Source organism: Batrachochytrium dendrobatidis (genome assembly GCF_000203795.2).
Source record: "Batrachochytrium dendrobatidis JAM81 unplaced genomic scaffold BATDEscaffold_5, whole genome shotgun sequence".
In the NCBI taxonomy this organism is placed as follows: Eukaryota; Fungi; Chytridiomycota; class Chytridiomycetes; order Rhizophydiales; genus Batrachochytrium; species Batrachochytrium dendrobatidis.
The window spans coordinates 319,377-338,169 of NW_006281103.1; the positions used below are offsets into that span (position 1 = coordinate 319,377).

Sequence of the window (18,793 nt, forward strand, 5' to 3'; positions counted from 1 at the left end):
ATATTGAATAGTGTATATTCGGAGTATGGGAGTTGATGGTTGGATACACACATGATGTTGATGCTCAAGTTTTCTTGATACAAGACGGATTGCTTGTCGAGCAATTGACATGTTATTGATAATTTTAAATTCAATGGATTTAAATTTCATCAATTTTGAATTTCATTGATTTGCCGTTTGGTATTAGATACGGATTGAACCCCAAATCAAGTCAATTTGATATTCGAGTTATTTTTTATTTTTAGAAATTTGAACCTTTTTTAAATCGTTTACCCATTTTTGTAGAATGTATCGTTGACAATCACTCCATAATGTAGATCCATATTTTGAATAGAGGTATCCAGCCAGTGCACCGCTTAAATGTGCAGCATGATCAAACTGTTTCCATTTCATAAGTAACCCAGCAAGATCCAAAAGAATAAACCCAGATACAAGGGTTCCAAGCGGCATTTCGACACCAGGAATAAAAATGATTCCTGCTTGTGATTCGGGTCGTTGGTAGGCAACACTGAGTTTAACATTATAGTAGTCAAGAGTTATTGATGTGTATGCATTAGTGTCTAGAGTGTATACATCAACTTACAAAGCAACAATAGCCCAGACAACGCCGCTTGATCCAAGACTTGATCTCATAGTAGTGTTTTTTGATAATCTCATAAACACCTGCGATCCCAACGAGGATAACGCGGCGGTGGACAGATAAAAGGCAATAGCTTCTTGGTGGGTCATTGGATGCAAATAATGCATCGATATAAAAAAACTATTCAAAGCGAACATGTTGAAAGCTAAATGTGCGACTCCTTTTTGACTGAATGCACTTGTAACCATGGTATAGATGCGACGACTATGAGAGTGATGAACGAAATTCCTGTTCATAAAATGACCGAGTGGAGGTAAACGCCAGAGAAAAAAGACGGCAAGGTTGCATGCAATCAATGTCCAAGTATGAGACTCTCCCAATGTCATACGATCGTATCTGTGCTTTGCCATGGTGTAAATATTGCCAAGAATAGGAGGAATGTATTGATTGACGATACTAGATTGAGCCAGTGATTCTTTGGAGCGAGAAGTTTGAATAGAAGAAGGCAGTGGTGGTCGATAATGATCATTCATGTGTGATCTAGTAGGAAAGTAAAACACACCTGAAGTAGACGATCCTACTACTTTCTGTAGACTGAATGCCTCGCTCAACTCTATTCTATTGTCCCAATGCATCTTGGCTTCACTATACACACACAGTCCAAGTGTAGTTGCCAAGAAGCCAGCAACAAACAAGATGGGACCAAACAGCGGAGCAGGTTTGTTGCTGACCAACTCGGAATATTCATAGCGATTGGTAGCACTGCTGACCAGTCTAGCGACATGCTCGAGTCTTGTATATGGCTTGATAGTAGCACAAGGAACAGTACTGTGTCTCAGTGTATTCTGTAATGAAATCCCATTCAAGTAATATGAATGGAGTCTTGCTTGAATGGGATTTGATGATATGGAATGAGTTGTGATGGATGGTCGCCAGCCTATGAACAACACAGTTGGAGTGACGACTGCAGTGGTTTCAAGAGTCGACAGTTTACATACAAATGTATTCCCAAATGCATTCACTGATACATTCCTAAATGCATTCTCACATGCACGACCCAACTTGCGTCTAGCATTAAATGCATAACCAACTGACATGATAGTCAACGTTGGAAATCGTATATTCAACTTGAAAGTATTTATTCGTTTCTATCTTCTCTTCTTCCCTTGATTGTTGTCATCTCCTTTCATGAGTGTTAGAAACGCTTCTTGTGGTAACTCCACTCCGCCCGCTACAGTCTTCATACGTTTCTTGCCTTCCTTTTGCTTATCCAACAACTTCATCTTGCGTGTGATATCTCCTCCGTACTACAATCCCATCAAGACACGGTCAGTATCGTTTCAATCCATAACTAGCAATAAACTAATTCAACTTACACATTTGGCTGTCACATCTTTACGTGCCGCTGTAATGGTTTCTCGTGCTATAATCTTACCATTCGCAGATGACTGAATGACAATCTCAAACAATTGTCTGGAAATATTAAACACAATCTCGTCAGTATTAAATCACAAGGTATAATATCAAGCTTCATATTTACTTTTTTAAAATATTCTTGAGTCGTCGCACCCAGTCTTTAGCAACATGTTCTGCCTGTGATCGGTGCACAATCGTCGCAAGTGCATCAACTGGCTTGGAATTGAGTAAAATACTCACCTTGACCAAATCTGCCTTGTCATATCCTGCATCCTCATAATCAAAGCTGTGGTTGAATAGTATCAAAATGGAATATAACAACTGTTGAATAACTATCAAATAACAATTGGATTTTTCAAAACATACTATAAATGCTTGCTTACCTTGCGTATCCAGATGAAATAGATTTGAGTTTATCGTAAAACTGTGAAAGGATTTCTGACATTGGAAGACGGTATTTGATCATCACCCTGCGCGTTGAATAAACATGACATTAGTAAAATGTCAAAGCACTACAGCATTTGAAAAACCAATTGTGATAATAAAAGTAGATGCATATTCAATTGCCAACAAAAATGTACCGTGTATCATCAATAAAATTATATTCAACTTGTGTGCCTCGATGACTCTGAAATGTCCATATAAATTATATAAGTATTCATGACATGATTGCAAACATGATCGTATACAAAGCAACAACTAACCGTGCATAGCTCAACCAGTTTTCCAACATATTCAGAGGGAAATACTAATGTTCCAATAATCATGGGCTCTAATAACGCATCAACTTTTGCCATTTGATCGTTTGTTGGAAAATCTGCTGGATTTTGAACACGAGTCTCGGTTCCATCCTTATTTCGAATGATATATGGTACTGTAGGTGCCGTATTGATCACAGAGCTTCCGTGTTCTTCCTCTAATCGTTCACGAAATACATCCATATGCAATGTTCCTAGAAATCCAAGTCGAAATCCCTGACCCAATGATGTACTGGTTTCTTTTGCCACGGTCACCGATGCATCATTCAGAGTCAATCGATCGATTGATTCAGCCAGTTTTGTATAGTCGTTTGTATCGACTGGATAGAGACCGGCAAAAACCATACTCTGTGCTGGATGAAATCCTTTGAAAATGTCAGTCGGTGCATGGCCATGGTAAAATGTATCACCAATATGAGCATCGTGGGTGGTTTTCATATTCATGGTGATGTATCCTACATGACCTGCCGACAGCTGATCGGTTGATGTTGGGTTGGGATACATGATTCCCACATCAGTAACATCATGATGGAATTTGGTGTGGGCAGACGTAATTCGATCTCCTTTTTTGACTGAGCCATCACGCACTGCAATCAGACACACAACTCCTGCATATTGATCGTACCAAGTATCAAACAAGAGTGCTTTAAAAGGCTTATTCACATCTCCAGTTGGATGCGGAATGCGCTCAATGACATCAACAAACAGATCTGGCACTCCCTTTCCAGTTTTTGCTGAAATATGACGAGTAAGAGATGTATCCAATTCAAACGTAGATTCAATCTGATTTGCAATTCGCTCAGGATCTGCAGTAGGAAGATCAATCTGGCATGTTACAGTTTAATCAATCGTTAGCAAATAAAACACTATTAGCATAATGGAATCAATAAAGCATGCCTTGTTGAGAACAGGAAGAATGACAAGATCTTCCCCAAATGCCAAGTAAAAGTTGGCAATGGTTTGGGCTTGAATACCCTGACTGGCATCCACCAGTAAAAGCGTTCTATTACGAGTATCAAGAAATGTTTTGCAAGTAAGCATAAGACATTAATTTAAATCAAATGGCCAATGCAGATTGAAGTAGGTCAAGCGTACCCCTGACATGCAGCAAGAGATCGTGACACTTCATAACTAAAATCAACGTGTCCTGGAGTATCAATGAGATTCAAGAGATAAACTTCATTCTTGTATGTATAAAACATGGATGCCGTTTGTGCTTTGATGGTAATTCCACGATTTCTCTCAACCTTGAGCTTATCCAAAACCTGCTTGTTTGAATCTGCAGCAGAAATGGTTCCCGAAAGTTCCAGTAATCTATCTGCCAATGTGCTTTTTCCATGATCTGCATAATAGGATTGACAAGGAAAATGAGATGGTATTGTATACGTATATTGAAGAGGGTGATACAAATATTTCTCGACCCACAACACTTGAATGACATTAAACCCGACTCATCATACCTATATGAGCGATAATACTGAAATTTCTGATTCTTTCAGGAGGGAAATCGACAAGCGATGGAATTGGAAGCTTGAGTTATTATTCCAAACAAAAGCAATCCAATTAGCCCTGTAATTCAAAAACAAATGCAAATGATTGAATGATACCTTTTCGATTATAGGATCACAACTGTTGGCAGCTTTTGCAGATGTGGAGAATCTTGAATGGGCGAGTAAAGTGGAATGACAGATACATGGCAGTCTAGTCGATAGATATGGCGGTAAAGAAAAGGATGTTTTAAAAGCAGTTGAATATTTATATGTTTTACGCAGTAATTGATGCAGACTCGATGGTTTGAACATTCAACTGATAAAATATCTATGATTCAGAGCAGTTGTAATATCACGATTCTGAAATAAAAATCCGATAAATTGCTCAAGCGAATTACACGTGACTGACTGTCAGTAGAAAGAGCGAGTCCGATCATCATCGCGACGGTAACGACGACAGCACGACAGTTGGAACTACAAGATGCCAGTGAATGTGAGTAGGATCTACTAGCGCATGCTGTTCAAGACACCAGAGTTTAAAAGACTTGATACGACGTGAAACTGGCCAAGATCGAAAGATTGAGTTTTGGTTTTTGTCGAGTTGAACGAAAAGTCGAGCACAGTTGGAAGCAAACGGTTGGATATTGTTGGTAGATCCGTAGCATGAGCAACATGAATAACCTGCAGCAGTATCAATTACTGCAGCAGCAGATGTCCAGGAATCAGTCACAGCAGGTGTCCAGGACTCAATCCAACACTTCATTTATTCCTACTGGATTGGGATTCAATCCTATTAACCCATCAAATACATCTACTACTGGATTGGGATTCAATCCTATCAACACATTGGATACATCTACTACTGGATTGGGATTTAATCCTATTAACCCATCAAATACATCTACTACTGGACTTTCCAATACAACCATCAATAACAGCTACACTCATTCTCTTCCAGTTTCTTCAAATCCATCCACTGCTGGCACTATGAACTCTCCATCTGCTCTTCCTACATCAATGTCAAATGGAAACTCTAATCGTATTCATCAAGGCTTTGTTAACAGGACTTCCATGTCTGTTCCTGTGCAATCCTCGACTGCTTTTACTAATTCATTAAGCGTCGCCAGCAATAACACAAATTCAAATCCTCATGCAGGCTTTGGCCAGTCCTTTTCTACTCCTGCCACGACTCTCAGTCATATCAATACTAACCAATTGAATCAACAGCAACTTCAAATGCAACTGCTTTTTCAGCAGCAACAGCAGCTTCAGCAGATGCAACAGCGATTGGGCCTTACTAGTCCTGGTTCATTTTCACAGACTCCGATTTCGGCAAATAATTCGGATTTCAAGCAGCAGCAGTTACGGCAACAGCTTCAACACCAGAAACAGCTGCAACAACTCCAGTTTCAGAATAATATGCCAATGGCATCCGTGATCTCATCTTCTCAATTGAATGCTTTGGCAAACCAATCCTCTGCACCATCAATGTCCAACTTGTCTGGATCTAATATGTCTTTAATCCAATCTGTAGCAAATCAATCACTCCAATCTGCTCCAATGCTGCAACAGCAGCAACTCCAACAGTTGCAGCAGATGCAAGCTTGGAAATTGCAACAAGCGGCTGTAATGACATCTGGAAACCATCATAATAATGGTATTGTCAACGCAACCACTCTGCCATCAAATACTCCTAATTACGCATCGGCCTTGATCTCGCCTGAACAAACTACCTCCATTGCTTTGAATATGATGACTGCGTCTACTTCTGCTCCATCACATTCCTCTGCTGCCATCATGGCTTCTACTCCTACGTTGGGGTCATTTGATTCCAAATTCGCTAATTCTCCTTCTAGTAGTGCTGGATTGGTCGATAATCTTGCTGCTCCTTTATTTACTGTAAAAAGTGAAAATGAATCTGCGATTGCCTCTAATTCAGGGGTAAATTCATCTCATGTATCTGGTCAGTCTATCGTATCTACTGGAACTACTGCTCAATCCAACGCAGTTGCCATGCTTCAGTATCAGCAGCGTTTACAGCAAATGCAGCAATTTCAACAATTTCAACGTATGCAACTCCAACAACAGTCTCAGTTTCAAACATCACAGCAACTTCAACAGCAGATCCAGGCAGTATCAAGTACACCACTATTACAATCGCAACGTCTACAGTTGCAGCAGTCAAACAATGCTACACATGCCGGTTCGTTGACTTCTACAACTAACATATCTACACCATTTTCCGCGTCGGCTTCTACGTCAGTTTCGGATTCTTCCTCTGCGGTTAATTCAAATACATTATTGCATCAGCAAGATCCTAATGTACTCGGCGCATTCAATCAGCAGCAGTTAGAAGCCAGGCGAACAAGCACTAGTATATCCAAGCCAGCTAAACCCTCCTCTGTAAGAGCTCAGCATCGATACATTGCTGAACAGCGACTGATTCAACAACGAAATCGTATGCAAATCACTGAACAGCAACAACAGTCCATGATACAACAAGCTATTGCTAAACAGCAACATAATCAGCAACTTGTACAGCTTCAGCAAAAAAGGCAGCAAGCTTTGCTAATTCAACAGGCTGCACAATCTCAGAAAAGGAATCAACAATCTGATCTTCCCCCACTTTTACCCTCAGTAAATACTTACATGCCGCGACTAAAGACTGGGGAAACCGGACTAATACATATCATTACTGAAACAAAAAGAAAAAAAAGTATATGGGCCGAGGCATCTACTGACGAAGAAGAAGACGATGAAGATAATGATGGCGATGAGGGATATAATCGGAGGCGAAATAGCAAAACCAACGATAAACGATTTGTTGGAAAGTCTACCATTCCAACATCTGTTTCTGCTGTGTCACCTGCAGATTCACTCAAAAATCTACAGCATCGTCGTAAGCTGCGTCAAACGAATCATGACTATACGAAACTGTAAATTTATCATGTTTATTCTGATGCATGGTCTGAAATGGGATGTCTTGTCAAGCTTGACAACATAATTGTAACTAACATGTTTTGGACTGTACTCTGATTAGTAACTGGTATAAATTGGAGCCGTTTTGTTCAACATCAGAACTGCTTGTTCCAATCAAGGTTGATTTTGAAGTAGATGGATATCGTGTTTGCGATGCGTTCACGTGGAATTTGAATGGTATAGAATTGATACGACATACTTGACTTGGCATGTATTTTTCAAGAGTTGATTTTAACGCCATGTTTTGGTTGATTTATAGAAACGGCAATGACTCCTGAAAAGTTTGCTGAATACATGTGTTTAGATCTTGATCTTAATATAGCAGCATTTGGTTCATTGATTGCTGGTCGAATCAATGCACAGTTGGAAGATCACCGCAAGATCATGGAATCGACAGATGATGTGATTCCTGAAGATTCTCGCGTTCCCATAAAAGTGTGTAGATGTCTGATTGATATTCAAGTTTATTTTGATGGCATGTTCTCATGCAATATTTGTATTTGGTACATTTTGTTTTGTTTTGAATTTTCTATATTTAGTTGAATCTAAAGGTAGGAAAAATGCAACTACGAGATCGGTTTGAATGGGATTTGGCGTCGAGTATGTCACCAGAAAGATTTGCCCAAATCATGGTGCAGGATTTGCGACTTGGTGGTGAATTTGCTCAAATGATTGCATTTAGGTAAGGCTGCTTGTTCATGTTTATTGAGCTTACGAATGGTATTAAAGTTTATTTTTATCCGTGCGTTAGTATCCGAGAACAAATATTCCGGTACAAACGCAGTGGAGTGCTTGATCCTTCATTTGCTATTGAAAAACCGTTTCGTGCCGAGGAAGAGGCACGGGGATGGAGTCCAAGCATTGATGCGTACCAGAATCGCACAGATGATGAAGACGCCGATTTAAAAGGAGGTCGTGGTTTAAGGTTAGTTGTTACTTGGATCATCATGCACAACAGATGCTTATACTATTTTGTATTTATAGACGAATTCGACGAGAACTACGAACTGTTGGTGGATCTCGACGACGTGCAGGTAAGATGTATCTTTGAGCATTCTATTTAAAAAATGCGCTAAAATTCATACTCTTGATTTAATGTGTTTAGCATACCCTTATTAAACTTCTGGTGAGATCTCGTTTGCTATAGCTATGTATGTATGAGTCAGTTTTTTAGACAATGCTTAATTTTATTCAAAACTTTTTGGTTTTCAAATACAATTTACTCAATACACAGAATGAACTATATACAAATACCTTGTTTTTCGATTAAATTTTGATGCAAATGTGAGTTGTGTCACGTGATAGTAAACTCAACATTGAGGATTGCAGAATTTCTGATACAAACTCGTCAAACCAAAATGGTAGATTAAAGCAAATGGATTATAGTTGATTTATGGGGACAATTCATATCTGGTGTATCGCATATTAATTTACTTGTGCATACACAGCGAATCTTTTATAAATCGTCTAATCCCAACTAACACATTGCACTTGATCTCTGCACCAGTCTGTCACACTGCACACTGATCTTGGGGACCTCAAGATAGAAGGTACATGCATTTGTCAAATACATAGTCTATAAGAGTAGCATTGCATATTGCTATGAATGAGTGCAGGAGTGTAGTTGTAGATATCGATAATAGTGTGGTTTCTAAATATGCAAATAATCCCCTCTTTGAAATCCAATCTAGTTTTTTGCGAAGCTACACCCAAGGCTGCCGAAGTACTCTCATTTCATTGTATACATTAACAGGCGATATTCAAAGTTAATTGTTTTCATCCTACTTGAATTAGAATTTTCTGGCCTTGTGTGCAAGTGGATACTATAATGGATGTGTTTTTCATCGTAACATTAAAGGATTCATGGTTCAGGTAATTGCATGAAATTGCATTTAAACTGGCTTGAATGATCAACTGACTTCTTGTTTGGTAATATCTGAGATGTTAGACTGGTGATCCCACAAATACTGGAAAAGGAGGTACTTCAATTTGGGGCGGAAAGTTTGCAGATGAAATAAAATCAACTCTTCGAGTAAGACTTTGCTACATACTCTAGAACCCATGCATTGGGTTCTGATGAATTAACCTGCTTGATTCTGTATTAGCACAACACTCGCGGTATCGTGTCCATGGCGAGCAAAGGAGCAGATGCAAATGGATCTCAGTTTTTCATCACATACTCAAAACAGTCACACTTGGATTCAAAATACACTGTGTTTGGAAAGTAAGTCGCTCGCAATTAAAACTGTCTAGTTTGATTCCAAATCAAGTCATACGTGATCAACATTGTGCTTACTATATATACTGATTTTTATTTCTTTTAGAATCATTGATGGATTGGATACATTGGACTCTCTGGAATCTGTTCCTGTTGATGGAAATCACCGACCAAATCAGGATATAAAGATTAACTCGGTCACAATCCATGCCAATCCAATCGCTGAGCACTGATTTCAATTACAGCCGTATTTACGTCAATGAAATATTAATGTGGATGCCAAAATACATAATAAACAGACAGTCCCATAAAACGATGATCACCAAATTTAATGGACAGGTGCTTTTAAACTCCTTGGAAAAACTACAGATTAACATGATATATCAACCGTTCAACACAGCAATATCTAGTAGAAAAGCGTAATGAGTATCCAACTATTGATTATTCCGAAGCAAAATCACTCCAAGATAAATGCAAGACACGTTCAAATGTATTACAGCCATATCCATGTGAAATGAACCACGTTTAAAGGTATATCAGTACAAAGCCTATTCATTTCGTGCTTTTGGTGACGAGTCATAGATAAAAGTACAAGCATTCATTATTGATACTCGACAGTATATCTATGACACCATACAGATTTGTATTCGAGTCCATAAGTTATAGTTTGAGTAATAGATTTATGCAAGTACCGCCTCAAATGATACATACTGATAATTGCTGGTATTTTTCATTCATCACTCCATTCTCATCTTTTGTCACCAGCCGTGATGACACCACAAGTCAGTGAACTGGTCAATGTTAGCAAATGGCAGATATTGATTCAGGTTCATCTTATTTCATTACATTGGATACAGCACAATTTATTCATATGAATACAATGTAATGATTAGACACATCAACGAGTATTTAATCGACCAATGGAAAAATCTAATTGTTGCCGTCTTTGGATCAGTCACAACCAAACCACAATGTACGCTAATAAACCAATGCTATTGTCATGGACAGATCTGAAATACAAACGCCAATCTACTTGATTGAACACTAGTTTAAGCTCTACAATGATCGACTAAACATTCAATTCGTGTCAAGCTAAATGCTAGTCTCTACTTTTATATCATGTTTTTAGTCTTTCCGAGTGTTGGAATGACACTGGATATACAATCAAGCATTCTATTCATCTGAAAACAAAGGTGGATAAAAGCCATATCAACGGCATTGACTAGTACTTTTGCGAATTGATGTGCAACAGTGCTGCATTTCTAAAGTCAGTGTCTGCTTATACAAGACTGACTCATAAACAGTTGTCTGGTTTTTTAAACCCCATTAGCCATAAACATGCCAATATTTAACCGCATAAACAAGGAATATAACATTTTGTATGTTGGGATGATACTCCGTGTATGCCCTGACCATAATACACCAAATCTCGTTTCCAACAAGTTATACAGTGTGGGGTACAGACATTGAGTTCAGCAATGCTTGGAGTGGAGTATTTGCAAGCAGCAATGGATAAACTACCATCAGCATATCTTGATTGGCAGTAAAATCAGCAAGCTTTTATTGCTATGCAAATTCTGAATGCATCAGCCCTAATTAACAAGCAGCGTTTCTGCTGAGTAGTTGGCAAGAAATGCTTCAAAGTCATATGTAGACTATTTCATTAGCCCTCAATATCGCATTAGAGCGTGCTAAGCTGTGGTCACTTGTTATTCAAAGGATTGATGTTTATTTTGAACTCTACCATGACTGACAATAGGGCAGAAAAATGCAACAAATCAAGCCATGCTTTGAACAAACCGGAATAATTGACTAGTCTATCAAGGTGCCGTTGTAATCATTTTACTCCGCTTGCTTACATGTGTGAAATTGATCCGCATAAACAATAAACACATTGACAAAATTACTTTTATAAATAGTCATTTCATGACCAAGTCGACCATCTCCAAATACTACCGATTAAAATCTACTCAAAGCCACAATGATATGTCCCTATGCGGTAATGGCATGTTCGAATCCACACCAGGGTATGGGTACGGCTGCTCCAGCACCTGCTGGAGCTACTACACCATCTTCAATGATTAAATCTCTTGATATAAACGGTAAAACGGATGACTCTTCTATGGGCATCATTGGTTTGACTACTCGTCAAGGACATGCAGTTCCAGACAATCAAAACTCGAAATCTGCTGGAAGTCGAGGTCCTCTGATGCTGCAAGATTATCATTTTCAGGAGAAAATGTCCCATTTTGTTCGTGAACGTATTCCAGAACGAGTTGTGCATGGACGTGGTGCCGGTGCCCATGGATATTTTGAAGCCTACGGAAGCGCTGGAAACGAGACGATTGGCAAGTACACCAGAGCAAAGCTGTTTGACACTAAAGGCAAGCGCACACCTGTGTTTACACGGTTTTCTACTGTTATTCATGGTGGTACTTCACCCGAAACCTTGCGTGATCCCCGTGGATTCGCAGTCAAGTTCTATACCGAAGACGGTAACTGGGATCTTGTTGGTCTCAATCTCAAGGTGTTTTTTATTCGTGATTCCATCAAGTTTCCCGACATGGTTCACAGTTTGAAACCCGATCCAGTCACAAACATTCAAGATCCAAACCGTGTATTCGACTTTATGAGTCAAACTCCCGAGTCAACTCATATGCTGACATTTTTGAATTCGCCATGGGGTATTCCTGCCGACTATCGCCACATGCACGGCAGTGGTGTCAACACATACAAGTGGGTCAACAAGGAAGGCTTGGCACACCTTGTCAAATATCACTGGATCTCCAAACAAGGCACCAAAAACCTCAAGCAAAGCGAGGCTGATGCAGTTCAATCCAACGACTTCAACCATGCTACAGATGATCTGTATCGGTCAATCAAGCGAGGCGAGTATCCAGAATGGGAGTTGAATGTACAACTGTTGACAGATGACGAGCACAGTGAATTGGATTTTGATCCTCTTGACGATACCAAACTGTGGCCAGAGTCGATTGCGCCAATGCTTCCAGTTGGACGTATGGTTCTTGATCGTAACCCAGTCAATTACTATGCCGAGGTAGAGCAGGCGGCATTTGGAACAGGAGTTTTGGTTGACGGATTGGATTTCTCGGACGACAAGATGTTGCAAGGTCGCACGTTCAGTTATGGTGATGCACAACGATATCGTCTTGGTGTCAATTATTTACAGTTGCCAATCAACAAACCTTTGAACAAGGTGGCAACCAATCAGCGTGACGGTACAATGACATACTTTGTGGACGGTACAGATGCAGGCGAGAATCCTCATATTAACTACGAGCCATCCAGTCGCAACGGTCTTGTGCAGCAGCCAAATGTATATCCAGGACCTGTGCATGAGCCTGTTTTACCCGATGGAACCAAGATTGGACGCGCACCTATTAATCGTACGAATCCGTTTGCTCAAGCTGGCGAGACTTACAGGAGTTTCGAAGATTGGGAACGAGATGAGCTTATTATGAATCTTGGCAAAGCACTTGCAGTATGCAACAAAGACATTCAAGAGCGCATGGTGCATAACTTTAGTCAAGCCGATAAAGATTATGGTGCACGAGTTGCCAAAGCGATTGAAGATATTTCTTCAAAGATGATGCAAGGATAAACCTCGAATAGTAAACCAACAATTGAATGTAACAACAAATAAATCATATCTTGTAAACCCATTTAACTTGTCATTTAGACTGATATTGTGGTATAATCATGCAAGTAGCATGCTTGCACAAGTTATTTTGCATCCGTTTATCACAAAATATATAAACTAGAATTAATTATAATAATTGGTATTTTTCTTGAAGGGATTATAAACCAAAGATGGTTTTAAATGGTCTTGAGTTGACCTGAAAAGACTGTCATGCAGTATTGATTTACAAGTGCTGACACCAAACCACAATGTATTTGACAAACACACCTAACGAATATTACCGTATAATTGGTTTCAATCAACATCTACGGCCATACACACAAGAAAATACCGGATCCCGTTCGATCTCCGAAGTCAAGCTTGTGATGGCTCAGTCAGTACTGTGGTGGGGGACCACACGGGAATACTGAGTGCTGTAGTTTTTGCTAAATTAACAATCTGATCTCGTTTTGGATGTTTTGGATCAAATCTCGACTTGAATCTTTATGGTCGTCAACAATCATAGTATACACGACTGATTCAAATCGAGTTGACTAGGCAAAATATACTCCATGTTGTAATCATTCAATCAATCTTGTTTATATCAGCTGTACCCAATGCACTAACTCGATTGTTGTATAGTGGCATAATACTCATATCGCCGCTCAGAGCTGGCAATAAATAGCGCCGACTTTGATACCAAGAACGTTGACAGTCTGATTTACAAAATGACAAATCAGACCTTGTTTTTGAACTCTGGTATAAATCTCGGTAAACTCTTGTGTATCAAATTGGATTGACATGGTTTCTGTAGAATTCATTGCAATTACCAAGTGTTCCAAGTCGCTCTGCAATCTGCAAAATAACTCGTGTCCTGTGAAAATATGGATCGAGTAACTTTTAACTTTGGATGCTAGTAAAGTGATTATGACTTGTTGGCTCAATTGAAACTAGGTTTAATGGACATGCTGCTGCTCATTGGATTTCTGTTGGGTTGAGATGACAGCCGTATCGATTATAATTCAACACACATTGCAATTGAATCACATTCGATGCACTTTGATCCAGTTAACCATGCAAGGCATATGCATGCCAGTTTCAACACATCTTCATCAACTAAAGCGAAAAATGGATTTGATTTGGCGATACAAACAGTAATATCATCAATAACACACCACTAATGGCATATAGTTGCTGATGCATAACTGTCGAGTTTAAATCGCATCCAAATGTCAACTTCACGTAGCTCACCAATCTTACTCGGAAACTCGAGTCAAATCAATAAAACTCATCGAGTCTTGAAAACTAACATTGCAAATTAGGTTTAATTATAATAAACTCGTGTATTCCAAGACTGCAGTTAAACCTATACCGAATGTGTCTGTTGATATATTGCTGCTGTAATCAACGAATGAACAGTAAGCCCAAACACCAAACAAGCGCCTAATCCAGCAATCCATTGTGGTCGCATGATGTTAGTCAACCATCTAGGCATTGCTTTGAATGGCTTAACCATGGCTAAAGTATCCATTTGAATCGCTTCATCCCGACTGTATTCATCCTCAAAAATATCCATCAATTCACCATTGCCATACTGCAGACCACCAAGATACTCGGAATTGCCATTGTCAATATTTGCCATATTACCACCAATCTTACTTTGGCGACTACTCGTTTCGTTGCTGCTTACACTGACTCGTTTTGATCTGATTATATGTGCATTTTGATTTGGATTCAGCAATCCACCAGCAGTCAAATGCGATTTCTTCAAACTCGATCGGCTCATATCCATCGTCAATCCCAGAGTGCTATTCATCATGCTTAAAGTTCCTTTTAGATTGATATCCACCACATCTGAAACCATGTTTGAGCTGCTTGTTTGACCAGTTGTCAAATCGGATAAACTGGACTTGGATTGGTTCAATGAGCTATGGGAAGCAATAGCTGCACGATACGATGCAGACAGTTTCCCAACATTCACATCTAGCGTGCTACGAATTGCTTTGATGGAATGGCGAGATGTAAGGGATAAGTTGCCAATTGATTTTGTTTTAGAATGAACAGGGTGAGATGGTTTGAATGGATCGCGAATGACTATCCGATCAAGATCTGCATATGGGAGATGATAAATGTAATCAAAATCATCCTCATCATCACGGTACATTTTTTTGATTCCAGCTGTAATGTCCAAAAACTCAATCTAAGAGTGTTTTGTGTAATAGTTAGCTCATGACTGCAAATATATCGTGTATGTTGCAACTACTCACATCGTCCATGATCGACTGATTCATAACTAGTACCATATATCACAAGCCAATAGATTAGCATTGTTGACCAAATACGACTGACACCAACTCGCTCATACTGCAATACAATTTGTGCTTGAATACTACCTAGACTGCGCTTTGAAAGCATCATCATGATTAGAAATGGTACAATATAATTGCACAATGCCTGAAACGTCAAGTTTGTCCAAAATCGAAAATGAGCAACTCCAATGCCTGACTGCAGCGGAACAGCAATACACAATGGCACAATGACACCCCAAAACCGAGCCCATGCTAGTGTTTAATATTGAACATGATTACATTCGATTGATAGTTTAGCGTAAAATCAATTTCAAGACTGTAGTCCAATGACAGAATCACTTACGTTTGGAGCAAATTTGCCCAGTAACAAGGTTTAATTGAATTATGGACATGTTGACTAAAATTGAAGCTATACAGGTGCAGAGTGGTATCAAAACAAGCATGATTTCCAACACAATTATGCCGATTAAATTATCGTGTTGGCTACTATACATTGCCGCAACAATGGTATTGCTTGAATCCAGATCAAACCCAAGCGCACCTATTTAACCAAATACCCACATTGTAAACACATTAGTCAAAGCAATTGTTTGGTATTTTACAATTCAATATTTTGATCACTGCCTACATACCAAATACACCAATCAATACATATATACTGCATGCTATGCATGTTGATAATCCAACGCATTTTTTCAAATCAACTTTTGGATGCTACAAAGATCAATGGATGATATTAGACAAAACATTGATTATCAGTAACCACAAAACCAGCAATATCAAATATTGAAAATTTTCAAACACGATCAACATACTGCAATGTTCACCAAAGTTAAAATCTCTTTGGAAAATGCTATATTGAAAGCATTGATAAACATTGATGATAATGAGTGTAAATTAGTTTCAGCAAGACAAGGTATCATTTATCATTAATATTGTTATGAGTCTTACCAAAACTAAAAAACATGGTTCCAAACAAGTTGGACAAATTTGGCACTTTTAAAAAAGTTCTGCTTGTGTTAATCCCCGAAGAAATCGATGTGCATATTGTAATCAATGTAAACAGTCCAATCGCAGCAGCTGATACTATTTGAAAAATACCAGTTGTCAGATTTACAATTGTATTCATACGAAATGGAGCACTGAATAAAGGTGTCAAAATACATAAACTGCCAGCTTCATAAAATGGTAATTCACGCCAAATTTACTAGACAACATCGTGTCTTTTAAACTTCTTGACAAAACTGACAGGTTTTGTGCTCATTTTTTGTAAAACAACCGAGTTGTTATTTACATTACAGTTTCAATAGCGGTTGGAATGGAAACAGCAGTTGCATTTCTAAACTGCAAACGTATCCAAAGTTTAGGATACAGCCAATACAAGTTTGATTGACAGCAGCCAAACCCAGCACTGGATTGAAATGCCTGAATTTTACAATCACCCATTTCATGACCATGTCAAATGAGATTGTTTAAGACTATAGTTTGATTGTAGTAGAAACAATCGCTGCAAGATAAATACAAGCGTTCCATTTTGCGTGAATATGGCTGTAAATACAAGCTTGGCCATGCAAATCAATATAATGCTATACCTAGCTGCATTGGTACTATTACATTAAGTTCAAAATAAGTAAACGGAACCAAAAGTGCTAGATTCGTCTACATATCACATGCATATCAGTTCATACTATTTCAAAGCAGCAATCTCCAATCGTGACCAATTGATTGCCATTTCACATCAAACATTCTGTAAACTTACAAATGAACCAAGTGTAATGAACATCGTGTCTGATTCAAATGGAGATGGAGTTGGACTAGTTGAATGCGTGCAGTATAGATTGCTGCTTGGAAACATGCCAATTCCACACGTTCCACCAAGCACATCAACGTATAAACGATCCAGTATCTGCACGCATGTGATGACAGTTTAAACAAGTCAGAATCTTGAATCTGGTTTGAATAGCCAAATGAATGGGGTTTGCAATCGACACCATTGGATACTGCGATTAAATGTACCTGAGATGAAGTCACCAATGATATTACAATGCATGATGTAATAGATCCATACAAAATTGATACAGCAATATAAAACCATTTTTTCCCATAAAACTAAAATGTTGGGTTTTAGCATAGTCGATCGTGATTGAGTTGCCCAGTTGATATTTGGTATTCGTGAATACGGTTGTAATAAAGTTGCTCAATGTCAGTCATTCACCAAATAATACCTGATGCACTAAAACAGTGTATTCAATGTTTCTCTGTAGATGATATACATTGGACACCAGTTAGGTATTTTAATCACTAAACATTAATGTCCATTTTAAACCATGACAAATCAGCGTACCTGAAAGCGCTGATTTCCAGGAAACTTTGAAGCTGCCTCAATCATAAACAATGAAGTGATATACGCCAATAGTGCTATGAAAAATAAAGCTGCCAACGTTCTGAACATGATTCGTGTACACGAACCGTTTTTGTATGCGTTGAGCCATTTGTGAAATTCCAAAATGATATTGTTGGTCTACTTTAATGCAAACCAAACCGCACTTGATGAAATACTTTCAACATGAAACTTACAAAATCCATCCATATGCTTGAAAAAGTTTTGGCATGATATACAACGCTGTGATGATTGATATGGTTAGTCAAGCATAAACGGTAATGTGATACTTTTATATCCAGACACTCCAACAGACTTTACCTGGACCAACAATGCTCGCTACCAACATACTAACACAACCCAAAAACCCACTATAATCCATACATTACATAGATCGTATTTCAAGAGTAACGGTGTTAGAGTTCTGAGTAGCTGGTATCATTGTGTCAAGATTAGATTAATGACACGACTTGCAAAAATGTAGCCTTACAAATTAGTGTCGAGCCAATTACAACCAACTTACACATTCTTGATGTATACCAAATCCGACATGAGTATATATAGTGTAAGGTACAGGGCTGGAATGGCTGTTGGGTAACTTGTTGTGCAGTTACTCGAGAATACAAGTCTGTGGTGAATACAATAAAGTGAACGCGAGTAGTATGAATTATCAAATCAGAAAAACCTTGTATCCAAAATTAAACCTGTGGTATGAGTATCCAATCAAGTTTTAAATGATTGAATTTGTCTATATCCAATCAAGTTTGACTACATAGGATCGAGTTTGGGATTGAATGCATTGACTTGAATTTGTAAGTACTTGCCACGAGGATACATTGGATTCAAACCAGAAACAATGCAATTGATATAAATGGATGGTCTGCACTTTGTTCCAGTATCAATTACTTGACAATGAACGAGTTGATGCTGATCTTTATCAACTCGGGATATTCGCGTCTTTAAAATGCTTCCAAACGCTTGAAGTTGCTCTTGAAGCAGTGAGCATAAAGTTGCTAGTATTTG

General features: G+C 38.6%; 5 protein-coding genes across 5 annotated transcripts; 2 read left to right on the forward strand and 3 right to left on the reverse strand.

The window, feature by feature from the left end:
- Nucleotides 1–228: 228 nt before the first annotated feature.
- BATDEDRAFT_11066 (uncharacterized protein) lies at nucleotides 229–966 on the reverse strand (the record flags this gene model as incomplete). The annotated part of the gene is made up of 2 exons (XM_006678277.1): nucleotides 229–508; nucleotides 584–966. 2 exons carry the CDS (start codon nucleotides 964–966, stop codon nucleotides 229–231), a joined length of 663 nt encoding a protein of 220 aa, XP_006678340.1.
- Nucleotides 967–1,728: 762 nt separating this feature from the next.
- Nucleotides 1,729–4,681, reverse strand: BATDEDRAFT_87956 (uncharacterized protein; the record flags this gene model as incomplete). Its single annotated transcript, XM_006678668.1, has 10 exons — nucleotides 1,729–1,887; nucleotides 1,957–2,053; nucleotides 2,121–2,282; nucleotides 2,380–2,466; nucleotides 2,578–2,624; nucleotides 2,701–3,579; nucleotides 3,622–3,757; nucleotides 3,850–4,096; nucleotides 4,215–4,284; nucleotides 4,643–4,681. 10 exons carry the CDS (start codon nucleotides 4,679–4,681, stop codon nucleotides 1,729–1,731), a joined length of 1,923 nt encoding a protein of 640 aa, XP_006678731.1.
- A 4,046-nt stretch (nucleotides 4,682–8,727) lies between these two features.
- On the forward strand, nucleotides 8,728–9,674 carry BATDEDRAFT_11296 (uncharacterized protein; the record flags this gene model as incomplete). Its single annotated transcript, XM_006678306.1, has 6 exons — nucleotides 8,728–8,773; nucleotides 8,915–8,946; nucleotides 9,018–9,095; nucleotides 9,172–9,255; nucleotides 9,329–9,447; nucleotides 9,548–9,674. Coding segments are annotated over 6 exons (486 nt in total), but the record flags the coding sequence as incomplete, so codon positions are not given.
- A 1,889-nt stretch (nucleotides 9,675–11,563) lies between these two features.
- Nucleotides 11,564–13,063, forward strand: BATDEDRAFT_11164 (uncharacterized protein; the record flags this gene model as incomplete). Its single annotated transcript, XM_006678291.1, has 1 exon — nucleotides 11,564–13,063. The coding sequence occupies one exon, from the start codon at nucleotides 11,564–11,566 to the stop codon at nucleotides 13,061–13,063; it is 1,500 nt and encodes a 499-aa protein (XP_006678354.1).
- Nucleotides 13,064–14,447: 1,384 nt separating this feature from the next.
- On the reverse strand, nucleotides 14,448–18,002 carry BATDEDRAFT_24359 (uncharacterized protein; the record flags this gene model as incomplete). Its single annotated transcript, XM_006678361.1, has 12 exons — nucleotides 14,448–15,281; nucleotides 15,349–15,374; nucleotides 15,475–15,642; nucleotides 15,734–15,931; nucleotides 16,023–16,104; nucleotides 16,206–16,243; nucleotides 16,342–16,476; nucleotides 16,983–17,049; nucleotides 17,150–17,296; nucleotides 17,407–17,499; nucleotides 17,735–17,834; nucleotides 17,968–18,002. The coding sequence occupies 12 exons, from the start codon at nucleotides 18,000–18,002 to the stop codon at nucleotides 14,448–14,450; spliced, it is 1,923 nt and encodes a 640-aa protein (XP_006678424.1).
- Between the last annotated feature and the right edge of the window lie 791 nt (nucleotides 18,003–18,793).